The sequence below is a fragment of the Scyliorhinus canicula genome, chromosome 4 (genome assembly GCF_902713615.1).
Source record: "Scyliorhinus canicula chromosome 4, sScyCan1.1, whole genome shotgun sequence".
Lineage (NCBI taxonomy): Eukaryota > Metazoa > Chordata > Chondrichthyes > Carcharhiniformes > Scyliorhinidae > Scyliorhinus > Scyliorhinus canicula.
This window is the reverse complement of record NC_052149.1, coordinates 28,361,298-28,380,036: the sequence shown is the minus strand read 5'-3', so window position 1 is coordinate 28,380,036 and position 18,739 is coordinate 28,361,298. Positions and strand designations below refer to the sequence as shown.

Below are 18,739 nucleotides of genomic sequence, written 5' to 3'. Positions count from 1 at the left end.
CGATTTTCATTTTTTCATTTCATTTTCATAACCACTGATCCCCTTATTAATCAAGAACCTATTTATCTCTGTCTTAAAGACACTCCGTGAATTGGCCTCCACAGCTTTCTGTGGCAAAGAGTTCCACAGATTGAACTTCATTCTCATCTCTGTTTTAAAGGATCGTCCCTTTAGTTTGAGATGGCGTCCTCTGGTTCTAGTTTCTCCTACAAGTGGAAATATCCTCTCCAAATCCATTCTATCCAGGCCTCGCAGTATCTTGTAAGTTTCAATAAGATCCCCTCTCATCCTTCTAAACTCCAACGAGTACAGACCCAGAGTCCTCAAACGTTCCTCATACAAGTTCTTCATTCCAGGGATCATTTTTGTGAACTTCCTCTGAACCCTTTCCAAGGCCAGCACATCCTTCCTTAGATATGGGGCCCAAAACTGCTCCCAATACTCCAAATGGGGTCTGACCAGAGCCTTACACAGCCTCAGAAGTACACCCCTGGTCTTGTATTCCAGCCCTCTTGACATAAATGCTAACATTGCATTTGCCCTCTTAACTGCCGACTGAACCTGCACATTAACTTTAAGAGAATCGTGAACAAGGACTCCCAAGTCCCTTTGTGCTTCTGCTTTCCGAAGCATTTCCCCATGCTTAAATTCCTCCTTCCAATGTGCATCACCTCACACTTTTCCACATTGTATTTCATTTGCCACTTCATTGCCCACTCTCCTAGCTTGTCCAAATCCTTCTGCAGTCCCCTTGCTTCCTCAATACTACCTGTCCCTCTACAGATCAGAGAGAGCATTCAGGTGATAGGAGGAGTCAAGAGATAAACACAATTAGGTCTAAGGCGGCAGGGAATTTATGGAAAAGTTTGTCCTGAAGGAGGGTGGAAAGTGGCAAATACAGCTGAACAGGTGTCTCAATCTCTGACAGCAAAGCACGTGAACACATTTCACTGTTGGAGGTGAAATCAAGTAGGCGAGGGAAGGGAAGTTCAAGAAGAGACCAAAGTAGGAATTACTTCTGAAATATTCACTATTTTTGAATCGTGAGTATTTTAGTTCTACACGGCATGGTAATGCTTCAAGTGGTCTGGCCAAATCTGGCAAGGAATTGTGAAGCTAGAGCCATTCAAAGTCCCCCCCTAAGGAGAGCAAGAAAAAGAGATTTGAATTTATACAGTCGACGAAGAACATTTTTTGAAGTGCAACCACTCATGGGAAATACAGCAGCCAATATGTGCAAGCTGCTACAGACAGCATTGTAGTAATGACCAGAAAACCTATTTTTGTGATGTTAATTGAGGGATAAATATTGTCCAGGATGCTAGGGATAACTTCAGCACTCTTATTTGGAATGGTACCTGGAACCTTTTACATCCACATGAGAGAACAGACGGGGTTCACTCAGCTTATAGTCCCACCGATGTGTCATAGATGTTTACAGCATGGAATCAGGCCCTTCAGCCCAGAGTGCCCATCCAGCCCAGTTTCTATCACTAAGCTAGTCCCAATTGCCCGCATTTGGCCTATACCCACCCTGCCCCATGTAACTGTCTAACTTCTTTTTAAAGGACAAAATTGTACCCGCCTCTACCATTGCCCATTGCAGATGCTCACCACCTTCTGTGTGAAGAAATTTTCCATCTGGTCTCTTTTGCATCTCCTCTCTCTCACCTTAAACCTCAGCCCTCTGGTTCTAGACTCCTCTACCTTTGGGAAAGATGTTGACTTATCTGTGCTCCTCATTATTTGGTAGACCTGTATCAGACACCCCTAAGCCTCCAGGGAATAAAGTCCCAGCCTCTCCTTCTAACTAAGACCATCAAGTCCTGGTAGCATCCTCAGAAATCTCTTCTGCACTCTTTCTTTCTAATTTAACAATATCCTTCCTATAATAGGATGACCAGAACTAAATACAGTATTCCATGTGTGGTCTTACCAATGTCTTGTACCTGAATGATAGAGATGGAGGGTATACCAGGGGAATGATTTTAGGTGAGATAAAATAATAACGGTGGAGAGAGTGTGACTTAGGAAATCAAGCTGTCAAGACCAAAGGTATTTTTTACATAGATCGTTCAGCTCTAAATTAGTCCCAAATGGTTAAGAACTGGTGTAAATCCTATCTAATAGCCTGGATTTAATGGAGGCAATGGGGGGGGAGGGGGGGGGGGTCATAGATTTAATAGAATTTACAGTGCAGAAGGAGGCCATTCAGTCCATCGAGTCTGCACCAGCTCTTTAAAAGAGCACCCTACCCAAGCCTACACCTCCACCCTATCCCCATAACCCAGTAACCCCACCCAACACTAAGGGCAATTTATCATGGCCAATCCACCTAACCTGCACATTTTTGGACTGTGGGAGGAAACCAGAGCACCCGGAGGAAACCCACGCACACACAGGGAGATTGTGCAGACTCCGCACAGACAGTGACCCAAGCTGGTAATCGAACCTGGCACCCTGGAGATGTGAAGCAATTGTGCTAACAACTATGCTACCATGCTGCCCATATCCTATTTATCCTATTTAGGCCTTTAGGGAAGGCCTGTCTTACGAAGTACCACCTAGGCACTTAACTGGGCAGCAACAGGCCTTCTCCAGGATTAAAGACCTCGGGGGCAATAATCCTGCTGCCAAGAGCTTCTGAACAATCAGCGGAGGTCGTGGCTGCTTCCAGTACATCAGTCACCCCGGGGTTAGTATCATCGCTGGATCCTAGGCCACAGGTGAGCGATGGCAGGAGGGAGTGCAGCATGGTGGGGGCTGCAGGGGAAAGGGAAGCAGCAACCCAGAAGGGTTACTTGTCATGTCCCAGGTATGGCAAGAGCCATGCCCATTTAAGGGCCTCAATTGGCAGATGGGCGGGAATGCTGTTCATGGGCCTTCCCACCACGGATTTAATCAGGGTACAGGGAGGAAGATGGTGGCGCCCAGCAGAGCATTAAATTCTGCCCAATATATCGAGCCCAAGCATAAAATAATTTCAACAATTATTCACAACCTCAGTTTTTGAGTTAAATAGATCTGGAGATCATGAGAGAGGAAACATATTTAAACGGCTGTTAGTGACAATGCACAAGGTATGTTCTAATGAAAAGACTAAAATAAATCAGATATGTACAGCAGAAACAATGTAGATGGCATACAAACAGGCACTACCTCCATAGTAACCATACTGCTGATAAGACTGTAAGAAGGAATAAGTCAAAAACACATCCAAAACTGACTGCTAATTAAAACAGTGCTGTTGCTGTGCAAGGTGTGTGAACATGGGTTGACAAAGGCAATGTGCCCAATGAAACTGAATATTTTAAAGATTCTGATCAAAACATATAAAAGAAAAACAGATTTTGAATTATCATAAGTACAACCATGTGGCTGCCTCTAACTGTACAATAATGTTTTGCAGTTACTGCACAGTGCACCTAGAAGAGAAACGTCCGCAATCCTGCCCTCTCGAAGGGGAAGCCTGAATCCCAAACGGTGCAGGCTCAATTGTTGATGTTGGAATCAAGTTCAATGTCAAACCCAAATTTGACAACTGGTCATCAACTTGCTTTGATTGATTTGCAATTTTGCCTCTTCTGGGTTTCTCCTGGTGAAAATATTTTAGCTGCTCATTAAAGTTGCTTTGATTGCTAATAGGGGCGGCATGGTGGCGCAGTCGTCAGTACTGCTGCCTCACGGCTCCAATGTCCCAGGTTCAATTCCTGCCTCAGATGACAGTCTGTGTGGAGTTTGCACTTTCTCCCCGTGTCTACTTTGGTTTCCTCCGGGTGCTCCGGTTTCCTCCCACAGTCCAAAGATAAGACCATAAGACATAGGAGTGGAAGTAAGGCCATTCGGCCCATCGAGTCCACTCCGCCATTCAATCATGGCTGATGTGCATTTCAACTCCACCTACCAGCATTCTCCCCGTAGCCCTTAATTCCTCGCGACATCAAGAATGTATCTATCTCTGCCTTGAAGCCATTTAGCGTCCCGGCCTCCACTGCACTCCGCGGCAATGAATTCCATTCCAAGTTAAGTGGATCGGCCATGCTAAATTGCCCCTCAGTGTCCTCCAGGTTACGGGGATAGGGTTGAGGCGTGGGTTTAAGTAGGGTGCTTGTTCCAAGGGCCGCTGCAGACTCGATGGTCTGAATGACCTCCTTCGGCACTGTAAATTCTGATCTATGATTCTAACTGAATGGATGCTTTATTTTATTCACTAATTGCGGTTGGCCTCTGCAATCTCTGGCCTAAGCCCCCCCCCCCCCCCCCCCCCCCCCCCCCCCCCCCCCCCCAACACCGACGAGTATTTGAAGGGGTCTTTCTACATCTAGCTAGTGCAAAGTAATCTCTATTACTTCTAACCTAATTCAATTTGAATAATAACACAAATTGCATTGTACATAACTTCTGTCATAAAACTCATCATCTGGTTGATCAGAGCAAACTCACAGGAGCTTCAATAGTTAATATCAATTTGTATTATGTTATCATCAATACCACATTTAATCACATTATCTGGTCCCAGGATATTTACATTTTAAAAACAGCAGAATGTACATTAGGTCATTGGTAACATAGGGGTTATTTTATTGGACCAATCATCTGGAGACACAAATTCAAATTACACGATGGTAGTAGAGGAATGTAAGTTCAATTAAATAATTAAAATCTAGGAATAAAAAACTAGTATCAATAATAGGCCTCCTGTAAAAACCCATATGATTCAATTAATGTTCTTTAGGGAAGTAAATCTTCCAACTTTACACAGTAAGGAGTCAATATAGAAATTAGACACACAGGGCTCTTAACTGCCCTCTGAAATGGCCTTGAAAACTACTTCTTCAAGAAAGCACCCCACCACCACCTTCTAGAGAGCATTTAGAGATGGGCAAGAAATGATAGCCTTATCCGTGAGGCCCATGTCCTGTGAATGAATAAAGAATAAAACTCTGACAGACCATCAACAGTCAAGATGGGCGCAATCGTATCAAATGGGAACAGGGTCCCATAGCGAGCGCATTTAGCCATGTGTTTCCTGGAGCTCGCAGCGTTACCTAATGTGACTCCGGTTAGATATGGGGCCTCAGCAGGGAAGGCACTGCTGAGGCTGCATTTAATCACATTCCCTGCTCGATGAAACTCCTCAGTGCAGAGAGAGATTGGGACGCCATTTTTAAATGGAATCCTCATCTCTTGAGCCTCCGATGTTACCCCCAATCACCCTCCAAGCCCCCTACTCACATAGAAGGGAATTCTCGGGCCAGGCCCCACATCTCCAAGCTGACAGTGCCACCTGGGTACCATGGCAATGCCAGGCTGGCACCCAGGTGGCAGTCCGAGGATGGCACCCAGCTGGCACTGCCAGGGTGTCAGGTTGGCACCAGCAATGTCAGGGTGCCACTCTGCCCAATGGGCAAGCACCTTGGATACTCTTACCCCTGGGAGATCCTCAAGAGTGTTAGTCCGTCTGGTCACCATTTGTGGAGACCAGTACTGAATGGCTCTCGCCTGAAGTTTCCATGGCGAAGGGAATAGATCCCAATGCCTTGGTTACCTCAGGGAGCTGCATATTAGAGTAAGACTACGTGTCTCGCTCTAATATGCAGATCTGCCAAAACGTGATCCCTCCCACAATGGGCGGGTTTCACATTGCGACCTCTCGAGATTGCGTTAGATCTCACAAGGCCGGGATGATCCTGGGAGCGGGATCTCCCGGCATTTACCGGCCATGCTTTACCGGATTTCCAGAAAGCCTTTGACAAGGTGCCACACAAAAGGTTGCTGCATAAGATAAAGATGCATGGCATTAAGGGTAAAGTAGTAGCATGGATAGAGGATTGGTTAATTAATAGAAAGCAAAGAGTTGGGATAAATGGGTGTATCTCTGGTTGGCAATCAGTAGCTAGTGGTGTCCCTCAGGGATCCGTGTTGGGCCCACAATTGTTCACAATTTACATAGATGATTTGGAGTTGGGGACCAAGGGCAATGTGTCCAAGTTTGCAGATGACACTAAGATGAGTGGTAAAGCGAAAAGTGCAGAGGATACTGGAAGTCTGCAGAGGGATTTGGATAGGTTAAGTGAATGGGCTCGGGTCTGGCAGATGGAATACAATGTTGACAAATGTGAGGTTATCCATTTTGGTAGGAATAACAGCAAACGGGATTATTATTTAAACGATAAAATATTAAAGCATGCCGCTGTTCAGAGAGACTTGGGTGTGCTAGTGCATGAGTCACAGAAGGTTGGTTTACAAGTGCAACAGGTGATTAAGAAGGCAAATGGAATTTTGTCCTTCATTGCTAGAGGGATGGAGTTTAAGACTAGGGAGGTTATGTTGCAATTATATAAGGTGTTAGTGCGGCCACACCTGGAGTATTGTGTTCAGTTTTGGTCTCCTTACCTGAGAAAGGACGTACTGGCGCTGGAGGGTGTGCAGAGGAGATTCACTAGGTTAATCCCAGAGCTGAAGGGGTTGGATTATGAGGAGAGGTTGAGTAGACTGGGACTGTACTCGTTGGAATTTAGAAGGATGAGGGGGGATCTTATAGAAACATTTAAAATTATGAAGGGAATAGATAGGATAGATGCGGGCAGGTTGTTTCCACTGGCGGGTGACAGCAGAACTAGGGGGCATAGCCTCAAAATAAGGGGAAGTAGATTTAGGACTGAGTTTAGGAGGAACTTCTTCACCCAAAGGGTTGTGAATCTATGGAATTCCTTGCCCAGTGAAGCAGTTGAGGCTCCTTCATTACATGTTTTTAAGGTAAAGATAGATAGTTTTTTGAAGAATAAAGGGATTAAGGGTTATGGTGTTCGGGCCGGAAAGTGGAGCTGAGTCCACAAAAGATCAGCCATGATCTAATTGAATGGCGGAGCAGGCTCGAGGGGCCAGATGGCCTACTCCTGCTCCTAGTTCTTATGTTCTTATGTTCTTATGTTGTTATGCTGCACCGTGGCCTGCTGCCTATCGGGTGCAGCGTGGCCGGTAGATCGTGCCTAATTTTTTTAATAATTCTTTCATTCATATAATGGGACCTATTAAAGCACCCTTTCATTATAAACTCTTAACATAGCTCCCAAAGACACCACCATGGTACATTAAGTAGCTGCTATTCATTTTTATTTGCAGTAAATAAACAGCTATATTACATTAGTTGTAATGGCTTAAATGCAGTAAATGTATCTGCTGTCATTTTGTTGTGGAGATTTCTTCAGGCTGCAGATTTAATTTTCTCCACAATCCAGTATGATTTAGGCCACAGTTGTGCAAACAACTCTGGCTTCTATTGAATTACATTTGATGGATAGTTTGAAGTACCCAGTTGTGAATCTGAGTTGGAAACCGTGGAGAATCTTTTGGTTTCTCTTGTCATAATTTTCCACAACTAACAGAATCACTGTGGCTCTGTTTATATTAAAGCACAGCATTTAAGTATACAAAGTCTCGTGAATTGGCTCTTCCTGCATCAGTGACAGACTTATTTTCTTTCTCTGTTTGTGATGCAGTTTAAAGTTGTTCCTTGCGATTGCTAGCTTCCCTAATTGTTCAGTTTGTTGAAGTTTTCCTGATCTGTCAGATGGGGATGTGGCCCATGAAGGTCTGAATATTGAACAGTCATCCACCCCCCCCCCCCCCCCCCCTCCAACACCACCATCCCACCCTGGGTGGGAGAGGGTTGGAAAGTGGGTAGAGAGATGGTTAAAAAGTGAAACTCGCATCCCCTGACTATATACACTGTTCAGACTTTGAAAACATGGGGCGGGATTCTCCGACCCCCCCGCCGGGTCGGAGAATCGCCGGGGGCCAGCGTCAATGCCTGCGATGGGCCGAAGTCCTGCTGCTATTATGCTTCTCCCACCGGCGTGGGTCAAACCACCTATCTTACAGGCGGGAGCAGGCGGTGGTGGGGGGTTTCGGAGTCCTGGGGGGGCGCGGGGCGATCTGGCTCCAGTGGATGCCCCCACAGTGGCCTGGCCTGCAATCGCAGCCGCTGACGCTCCGGCGCATGCGCGTACTTCCGTCGGCCGGCGAAGTCCCTTCGGCCCCGGCTGGCGTGGCACCAAAGGCCTTCCACACCATCCAGCGGAGCGCCAACCACTCCGGCGCGGGTCTAGCCCCTCAATGTTAGAGCTGGGCCCCTAAAGGTCCAACGCCGGAGTGGTTCACGCCACTGCATCACGCCGGGACCTCCTGCCCCGCCGGGTAGGGGAGAATCCCGGCCATGGACACTGGTTAGCACTTTTTGCCTGGGAAGTAAGAACTCTCAGTGTGGGGAGCCCCAAGCCCTGCTCCAAACCTTGGCATCACTGAACATATAGGTGCAAAGTAGAGAGCCCTTCCCTTACAATGATGTGCAGGTTAGGTGGATTGGCCATGATAAATTGCCCTTAGTGTCCCTTAGTGTTGGGTGGGGTTACTGGGTTATGGGGATAGGGTGGAGGTGTTAACCTTGGGTAGGGTGCTCTTTCCAGGAGCCGGTGCAGACTCGAAGGGCCAAATGGCCTCCTTCTGCACTGCAAATTCTATGAAATTCTATGAAAGTGAATGGGAGTTGTTGGAGTTGGCAGGAATGTACTGCAAACTGGCAGGTTCAGCTGGACGGCTTATGGGAAACCAGGCAGAATTCTCAAGGAAATTCAGGACCATAACTATCTTTTTCAGCATACATTTTTGGGGAGGATCTGGGTTGTGTAGACAACTTAATGCTAGCCTTTGACCTCTTGAGGCCCGGGTTCAAATCCTCTGTGGTAGTTGGCAGTCTGAAATTGGTTTCACTCGTTCTCAATCCAGACTTTTAAAAAATTCATTCACGGGACATGGGCTTCGCTGACTGGGCTGACATTTACTGCCCATCCCGAGCTGCCTTTGGGAAGGCGGTGGTGAGCTACTTTCTTGAACCTCTGCAAGTGGTCCTGGGCAAAATTGCAACGCCATCTTTCTTTGATGCAAATGATCGCTCTCACAAGGAAATATCACGGAATGGTGATCTGGCAAATGAAAAAGTATTGCCCTCTCCCAGTATGAGGCGTTCTTTTGAGATTAGAGTTGAGGGGCAGAGCAAAGTGAGCTCAATCTTCATCCAATTATGGTATACCTGCTGGAGGATACTGCCACTCTCTTGTGGAAGGGAGATAAATCATGTTGTGGAAACTATCGAGGCATTAGCGCAGCACGGTAGCATTGTGGATAGCACAGTTGCTTCACAGAGCCAGGGTCCCAGGTTCAATTCCCGGCTTGGGTCACTGTCTTGTGCGGAGTCTGCACGTCCTCCCCGTGTGTGCGTGGGTTTGCTCCGGGTGCTCCGGTTTCCACCCACAGTCCAAAGATATGCAGGTTAGGTGGATTGGTAATGATAAATTGCCCTTAGTGTCCAAAATTGCCCTTAGTGTTGGGTGGGGTTACTGGGTTATGGGGATAGGGTGGAGGTGTTGACTTTGGGTAGGGTGCTCTTTCCAAGAGCCGGTGCAGACTTGATGGGCCGAATGGCCTCCTTCTGCACTGTAAATTCTATGATAATTAATCTTTCAGACTAAGTATAATTGTTCGGAGTTCCCTAGATTCAGGAGTAGCCCTTCTGGATTGGAAAATTGCACTTGTCGCTCCACTTTTTAATAAGTGTGAAAGGAGGAAGCCAGAGAGTTACAGAGCGGTTAGCCTAACATCTGTGGTGGGGAGATTATTGGAGTGTATAATGAGGAATGGGGTAACTGAACACCTCAAAAAATTTCAGTCTATCAGGGAGAGCCAACATGAATTCGTGAAGCGATGGTCTGGCCTAGCTAATCTTATTGAATATTTTGAAGAGGTACCTAAGGTATTGGACAGGAAAATGTCTATGGATCTTACAATATTGACTTATAGAAGGGGCTGGATTCTCTGCAACCCCGTGCCGACATCGCAGCCGGCGTGGGTGCGGAGAATCCGCTTTCACGCCATAATTGGGCCTGGCGCCGTTCCGGCGATTCCCCAGGCCCCGAAAATCGGCGTGACTGCGGAGTACGCCACGCCGCCGGGGAGCCATTGCCAGAGGCCTACCCAGCAATCCTCTGCTCCCGACCGGCTGACTTCCCGATGGCGTGGAACTAGCCACCTATTGCCAGTCTGGATGCTGGTGTGGTAGCTGCAGACTCAGTCTGCGGCCTCCCTGGTCGGGGGCGGGGGAATCAGAGACCGGGGGTGCCTTATAGGTGGCCGGGGATTAAATCTGCGCGGTTTCAGGTTCGGGCGTGTGGCCGATTGGCGGGGGTGGGGGTCGCTTATCTCTGTGAAGCTCCGCGGTCTGAGTCCGCCATGGAGCTTGGCGAGGACTCCGAACCGGAAGTACGGGGGCCCGTATTCGCAGAAAAAGCTGCGAGGTTCACTCCGGGTCCCTGCTAGCCCCTTGCAGGGCATTGAATTTGTTCAACTTTTTGTAAGGAATGTCTGGAGTAAAACTCCACCGTTTTACACTGGCGTGGGGACATAGTCTAATTTTGGTAGAATCCAGCCCATGATAAAGTCCCACATCGGAGTCTGTTAACTCAGCCCACGGAGATGAGGGTACATTATTGACATGGTTAGGAAATTGGATGAGTGGCAGGTGACAGAGAATGGGGATAAAGGGTAAGTACTCTACTTGGCAGGATACGACTACAGGGATCTGTATTGGGGGATAATTATTCACATTATCCATTAACAACTTGGATGATGACACAGAAAGTTGTATATCCAAATTTGCTGATGATACAAGGTCAGGTGGCATTGTATACTTATCTAGATGATAGCATAAAATTGCAAGGAGATATTGACAGACTAGGTAAATGGCAAAATTGTGGCAGGTGGAATTCAATGTAAGCAATTATGAGGTTATCCATTTTGGACCAAAAAAAAGATAAAGCAGATTACTTTTTAAATGGAAAGAGGTTAAGTACAGTAAATGCCCAAAGAGACTTGGGGGTTCAGGTGCATAGACCCTTAAAACGCCACAAACAAGTGCAGAAAATTATTTAAAAGGCTAATATGCTAGCCTTTATATCCAGAGGATTGGAGTATAAAGACACACAAGATATGCTGCAGCTGTTCAAAGCCCTGGTTAGACCCCGCTTGGAGAACTGTGAACAGTCTGGGCACAACACCTTAGGAAGGATATTCTGCCTTTGGAGGGAATGCAACATAATTTTACCTGGACAACAGGGGTTAAATTACGAGAAGAGATTACACAAATTAGGCCTGTTTTCGCTAGAATTTAGAAGGTTATGGGGTGGTCTGATCGAAGTATTCAAGATATTAACAGGGAAAGACAGGGTAGATAAAGATAAACTATTTCCACTGGTTGGAGATTCTAAAACTAGGGCCATATTCTAAAAATTAGGGCTGGACAGTTCAGGGGAGATGTTAGGAAGAACTTCTAGGGCAGCATGGTGGTGCAGTGGTTAGCCCTCATGGCGCCAGGGTCCCAGGTTCGATCCCGGCTCTGGGTCACTGTCCGTGTGGAGTTTGCACATTCTCCCCGTGTATGCGTGGGTTTCGCCCCCACAACCCAAAGATGTGCAGGGTAGGTGAATTGGCCACGCTAAATTGGAAAAAATTAATTGGGTACTCGATAAATTTATTTTAAAAAAGGAAGAACTTCTTCATTCAAAGGGTGGTAGCGGTTTGGAACTCTCTCCACAAATAGCAGTTAAAGCTAGAACAATTGTTCGTTTTAAATCTGAGATAGATAGATTTTTGTTCAGCAAAGATATTAAGGGATATGGGCCAAAGGCAGGTCTTAGAATCATAGAAGCAAAGAAAAGTGACAGCACAGAAGGAGGCCATTTGGCCCATCTTGTCCATACCAGCCCGAGGATACCAGGGTGCCTTTTCTAATACCACCTTCCTGCACCCGGTCCATAGCCCTGTAGCTTACAGCACTTACGGTGCAGATCTAGGTACTTTTTAAAAGAATTTAGGGTCTCTGCCTCCACCACCAACTCGGGCAGCGAATTCCTGATTCCCATTACCCTCTGCGTAAAAACGTTCTTCCCCAAGTTCCTTCTACGCCTTCTGCCTCTTATCTTGAATCTATGTCCCCTAGTTCTAGAATTCTCCACCAAGGGAAACAATTTAATCCTGTCCACTCCATCTCTTCCCCTCATAATTTATGTACACCTCAAATAAGTTTACCCCTCAGCCTTCTTTGTTCCAAGGAAAATAAACCCAATCTATCCAATCTCTACTCATAGCTTCACTTTTCTAGCCCTGGCAACATTCTTTTAAATATCCTCTGCACTCTCTACAGAGCAATTACGTCTTCCCTGTAATGTGATGGTGAGCATGAACTGCCGCTACCTTTCCAGCGCTCAGCCCAGCGAGGTCGGCAACGCTATTCAACATTAATTTATCTACTTAACGAGACTCCATGGTCTTCTCACCACAAATGAAGGCTCGCCAGCCGATGCGCAGGCACTGTGCCCACCAGCCCTCCCCCCCACCCCCCGTTAACAAGGTCGAGCAACACTTAAGCAGCACTTGCCCAGCCAACCTCAGTCAGCTCTTAACAATGACGCCGAGGAGACTGGCCCCATGATTTGGCGATGCAGACCTGCGGAGGCTCCCGCACACACTGGAGGCCAGGAAAGATGTCCTGTTCCCCCGAGGGTCCGCCACAGGGCAGCCAATGCTGCCTGGAATTAGGTGGATGAGGCTGTCAGCTCTGGGAGTGCGATCAGGAGGACTGGCCAGTGCCGAAGGTCAATAATCTGCACCAGTGGCACGAGTGAGTAGACACCCCCCCCCCACCCCCACCGCTCTCGACTTTTCCGTCCCCACACGAGCATCCACCACTTCATTCACATCCCCCACTCCCACCACTGTGAGCCACATGTGTGGCTAACGATGCCCTCTCTGAGTCTCCTCAAGAAAAGCTCTCCCACAATCGCCAGGAGAGGGCCCAGATTGGCAGCCAGGTGCCAGAAAAAACAATTCTCACCACCTTTGAGGAGCGGGCCCTGGAGGTGATTAAGGTGGCCGAGGACAGAGTGGATATCCACGCGGTGTCTGGTGGACGCCGCAGAGGTGAGCAACCATCAGACCCCACCTGGAGGACCTGTCAAACATGAGTTGTTATTGCCTTACTGACTGACCCATCCCTCCCATAGATGTCCATTCTTCCATAGATCCTGCAGCTGATGGCGCCGGCCCAAGCTGGGGCCTGGGGAGGCTCCCAGGAGACCACCTCAGAGGGGAGCTCTCAGGAAGACACGGTAGAAGCGTCACAGCTGTCATCCCCATCCTCCACCAGCGCAGATCACGCACCTCAGTGAGAAACGTTAGTGGACAGGCTTCTGGGGCACAATCTGGTGAGCACCACACTGCTGCTGATGTACATCAGGTGGAGGCAGGAATCCCCAGGTGAGACAGCATGTCGGAGGTCTGCTGGATCCCAGGTCCCAGACTGATGCTGAGCCTGTGGTACACAGTTACCCGGAGCTCATGGAGACACTAGGGTGTGGTCAGGACATTCAGAGAGAGACGCAGCAACACTCCAGCTGGTCCATAGCTGATTGGAGGAGTCCCAGAGGCTACGGGCAATGGAGATGTCACCGTCAACGTGGGCATCGAGGCCAACACTGCTAGGGTGGTGACCGCAGTGGAGAGCTTGGTGCACAACGTCAGCACCATTAGTGAAGGTGTCCAAGGTGTTGCATAGTCGATGACGGCCGTGGCTGAGGGGCTCGGCAGAATGTCCGACTCATTGAAGGATGTTACCCACTACCAGGCTGGCCTTGATGCGGTTCTGCGGGACACGTCCCGCTCTCAGATTGGAATGGCTCAGGCATTAGAGAGCTTGTCCCAGTTGCAGGTGGGCATTGCCGAGGCACTGCAGAGCATGTCCAAGTCACTGAGGAGCATCACTGAGGGCATCGATACGATGGTGTGGACCATGGGGAACCTGAAGAGCCAGATGATGCAGGGGCACCCTGGACTCAATTCAGCTGCCCCTCCAACCCTCGGTGAACCCCAGGGCACCGACTGGAGGAGGGGCCTCTTTGTCCCAACCTGGACCCATCCCATGGAGTGGTGACGGTGGCCAATAGCTTCCCTGAGTTCTACCCCTCTTATGAGGCTGCGTCTCACAGTCAGCACAAGGGGCAGGGTGGCATGGCTGTGCATATGCCGCAGGTAAGTCCAGGAAGGCCCCCCGGTTCCAAAGTCCCCAGGGTACCCCACCAAGGGCATCGAAAGCCAAGGGATGATGTAAGCAGCTGGCTGCCTCCACCTCAGATGTGCATCCTGGGGAGACACCTAGATGTAGCTGTAGAGCTAGGAAGGCCAAGCACATCGAGGATCACTGAGGGCACTGGGGGATCGTGGATGGGGTGGGGGTGGGGGTGGGGGGGAGGGTTGGGGGTTAAGTACGGGGGGGTGGGGTGGGGGTGGGGGGGGAGGGTTGGGGGTTAAGTACGGGGTAGGGGGATGAGGGGCAGTGGGGGAGTCGGTTGGCACCATTGGATGAGTGGGGAACTATATAGCACATTAAAGACCCTTGAGCATAACCAGTATAGCGCCTCAGCCACTTGCGTCTGCAATGCTGGCCAACCTCCAAACCCTTCGCCTTTCTCTCCATGCACCAACCCCTCCCCACAGGACACACTGCGTGTAGGTGATGGGTGTGAGCGAGCACTCAGCAGATAGGCAGGGGTCAGACTATGGTATAGATTGAGGAGAATTGGCGCTCAGTTCTCTGCGGGATATCATCACCCCCAGCCCCCAGGAACGAGGCCAGAGAATCGCACCCTGTACCTCTGCCATTGAAGGAGAGCATTCCATATGCTTTCTGAACAACCATGTCTCTTTGAACTGCTGTCTTTAGGGACCTGTGTACTTGTAGTCAAGATCTCTCACTTCATCTACCACTCTTAGTATAATCCCATTTATTGTGTGCTCCCTAAAACTATTTGACTTCCCGAAATGCATGACCTTACACTTCTCTGTGTTAAAATTCCATCTGCCACTTTATGGCCCACTCCACCAATCCATCTATATCATTCTGAAGATTGTACCTGTCCTCTACACTGTCCACCACTCGACCAATCTTTGTGTCGTCTGCAAATTTCCCAAGTACGCTCCCCACATTCACGTCCAAATCATCAATATATAACACAAACAGTAAGGGTCCCAACAGGAAGCCTTGTGGAACACTACTTGAAATAACTTACCAATTGCAAGGGTAACCATCGACCATTACCCTTTGTTTCCTATTACATGGAGTTTGGCCATAGATCAGCCATGATCTCATTAAATGGTGGATCTGGCTTGATGGGCTGAATGGCCTACTAATGTCCAAAGCAGCAAACGCCCAGACATGTATTCTTGTGAGCCACCTACTTCTTGTGGTTTAGGAGATCTTCCCAGAGACGCAATGAGGCTCTTGACCTTCCAGATGAACCTCCAACCTGTTTGTTTTGCCAGACCAGTCCAAGAAAAATATCGACAACATCAGGAGCTCTTCATTGCACTCATCGACTGACCAAAGCATTTGACGCAGTAAATCCCTAAGATCTGTGGATTGTGTTCCAAAGGTGTGAGCATCCAACAAACGTCCTCATACTGTGGCATCTGCTTCACGATGATATGACAGCAACTGTCTTGAGTGGGAGATCTGAAACAGTCCCCTTCAAAATCCAGGCCGAGGTCCAACAAGGCATTATAACACCTAAACTATTTACAGTCCAGCTGGCAGTGGCTGTTCACCTGAGCAAAGATCAACCTGCCTCTGGTGTCAGTATTAAATACTGTCTGGATGGAAAACTCTTTCATCTCAGTTGCCTCCGTGCCAAAACTAATCACCATAAAAATACAAGGTCTGCAGTTTGTGGATAACTGCAGTGTCATTGCCCACTCTGCATCATATTTGCAAGGAACCTGGCCTGTACTTGATTGTTACCAACACAAAACTCAAACCAACCCGCGCCTGGTCAGCCAAATATTCACCTCCCATTGGTGTTGGAAATAGATTGTGCACTTCCCATAACCTGGCATCTGCCTCTCTCGAAAGAGATCTAACACTGGACCAACTGCGCCAGCTCAGCCTTCTACCAACTATGGCAATAAGTATTTGACAACAAAAATCCTTGTGTACAGGGCAGCTGGCATCACCACACTGCTGTGCGGCAGTGAACATTAGACTGTCTATCAGCAACACTCTAGGGATTCCATCAACAATGCCTCTGCCACATCCTCCAAATTCAATAGGAGAGCCTATTAAACAAACATTAGTCAGGTCCACAAGCATTTAGGCAAAGCTCCTATAAAATCAATTACGATGGTCAGGAAACCTTATCCAGATGCCCGTAAATTGACACCCGTTAGGTCCTGTTCCCTCAACACTCAAATGGCCAATGTTCCAGGTGCTGGGGTCACGGAAGTGTCTCCTAAAGGATTGTTTGTGGTCTTCAGTTGGTTAGTTATAAATCTTTATTAACAAGTAGAACTATTACAGATATACAGTAAAGGGTACAGGTTAGGGCTAACTCCATGCTGAGGGCTTAACCCATCTCTGCTCAACACCACATTTGAGTCTGGGGCGTGTGCATTCTTATGTCATTGTGTGTGTGGTACTGTTCTCAGTCCCATATTAACCCTTATACTCCTCCCAAAATCTGAATCCAATGTATGTGGAGTTACACTGGCATTTAATCTTCTAGACACTCGATGCTTGATGGAGGCATCGCCGGTAGGAATGGAGAGATCTGGAGTAAGCACCCTCAATGTCTTTCAAAGTGTGCCACATACCTCAACTCCCCCTCCCCCCACCTACACTGCAGCCTTTCTGTCTGACCCTGGTCAACTCACCCCGCTTACCTTTTTCCGGGGGCTTCACTAATGATCCAAATTGTGGGTGGCCCTGCATTACCAGCAGTGGCCACTGCTCCTGGTGGCAATGTTTGTACAGGAGAGCTGCTGGCTTGTGATTGGCCAGAAGCTGAGACTGGCAACTCTAGGAGGAGGATATCCGTCTCTTACCAGGATTTCATGGAGGGAGGGGATGGGGTGTGGGGATTGGGTGGGCGGGCTGGGGTGTGGGGATTGGGTGGGCGGGCAGGGGTGCAGTTTGCCTCAGAGGAGCCAGGAACTCAGATGGCGGGCAGATTGAGATCCAGATGCCATCAGGACTCCCATAAATGGCCATGGCAGGGTTTCCTCCCGGTGGACTGGCCCTCTGGCTGCAACATTTCAATTCTGCCCTGCGTGCAGCCTGGTGCACTCAACATAGCTCACAGCAGAATGAAAGGTAAAAGAGGTTGAAATCAACCATGATTGAATGGTGGAGTGGACTCGATGGGCCGAATGGCCTTACTTCCGCTCCTATGTCTTATGGTCTTAGGAATGGGTAAAGCAGGGGCTTTGCTATTCTTGGAAAGGATGGAAACAACTGCATAACTGATACTGCGGGAAAGAGAAAGGCTCTGTGTGCTCTGGAGCCCACCAAATTAATCTACTCATCCAATGGGCACAAGTCTTTGGCAGAACATAGAAAACAGCCTCTGAAGAAAGCATAGCAAATCACATTCTGCTGCTAGTTATTTAATATTACTTTAAATGAGAATTAACCTTTAAAACGCTCATGCGTGAAATCTCAATCTCATGTGCAATGAAATTATCGGTCAAGCTTGCAGAATAACAAGGAATTATGCATAGTCTCAATGCGTTTCACTGATTTGATTCGCTCTTAAATATGAGGATGCAATTGGAAAAGACTCTAAAATCAATCATATGTTAAATACCAATGCTTCAAACGTTAAGGTGGATTTCTCAACACTGTACGGAATAACGCACCATGGCAGCAGGTCCGGCAAATGCCAAGCTAAGCAGCATGAGGAAGGGGATGATTTCCTGAGGGGGTTCAATGTACGGCATGCTGAGCGTCCTGTCATGGCAGTTGAAGCCCGAGCGAACTGGCTTGAAGACGTCCGTGAGCTCCAGGAAGTAAAGACTGACAATGGAGGAGGCCAGTATTGGCAGCTGAGAAAGGAAAACAAGAAGAGGACATGAGCCCAACATACCACAGTCAGCAACTAAAACAATATTTATTCCAGAAAATAATCTGAAGCCCACTAAATATTGCAAGCTAATTTATTTACGTATTACGCACAATATTTAAAGATTTGTTTGATTCCCATGGTTGTAGCAGTCATCAGGAATAAAGAATTAAGAACATGCATCATACAGTACAAATGCTTGCATTTCCATACTCATAACAATACACCAATGTAAAGATCATCCATGTTAAATGTGTTTTTTGGTCAGTTTTGGGGTCTTTTCTGTCCTCGTAATGATTTTTTTAAGTGTCCAAACTTGAGGGTTTTGATTTCCAATGAAAGAGCATGAAATACACAGCTTTGCAATTCTTTTCAACACTTTACCAAATACATGAACTGAAATGTTCCTAAATCTCCCTCTGCCAATAAGTGCCGAAGTGAACTGGTTAAGGGCGGCACAGTAGCACAGTGGTTAGCACTGTGCTTCACAGCTCGAGGATCCCAGGTTCGATTCCCGGCTTAGGCCACTGTTTGTGCGGAGTCTGCATGTTCTCCCTGTGTCTGTGTGGGTTTCCTCTGGTTTCCTCCCACAAGTCCCGAAAGACGTGCTGTTAGGTGAATTGGATATTCTGAATTCTCCCTTTGTGTACCCGAACAGGCGCCGGAATGTGGTCACTCGGGGCTTTTCACAGTAACTTTGTTGCAGGTTAATGTAAGCCTACAATAAAGATTATTAAAAA

At 47.9% G+C, this 18,739-nt stretch overlaps 1 protein-coding gene across 1 annotated transcript in view; it reads right to left on the bottom strand.

The window, feature by feature from the left end:
• Positions 1 to 18,739, bottom strand: part of plppr4a (phospholipid phosphatase related 4a) — an 89,216-nt gene that overhangs the window by 47,469 nt on the left and 23,008 nt on the right. The window contains exon 2 of the mRNA XM_038793923.1: positions 17,797 to 17,982. Coding sequence (XP_038649851.1) covers positions 17,797 to 17,982 — 186 coding nt within the window. The remainder of the gene's footprint in view (positions 1 to 17,796; positions 17,983 to 18,739) is intronic.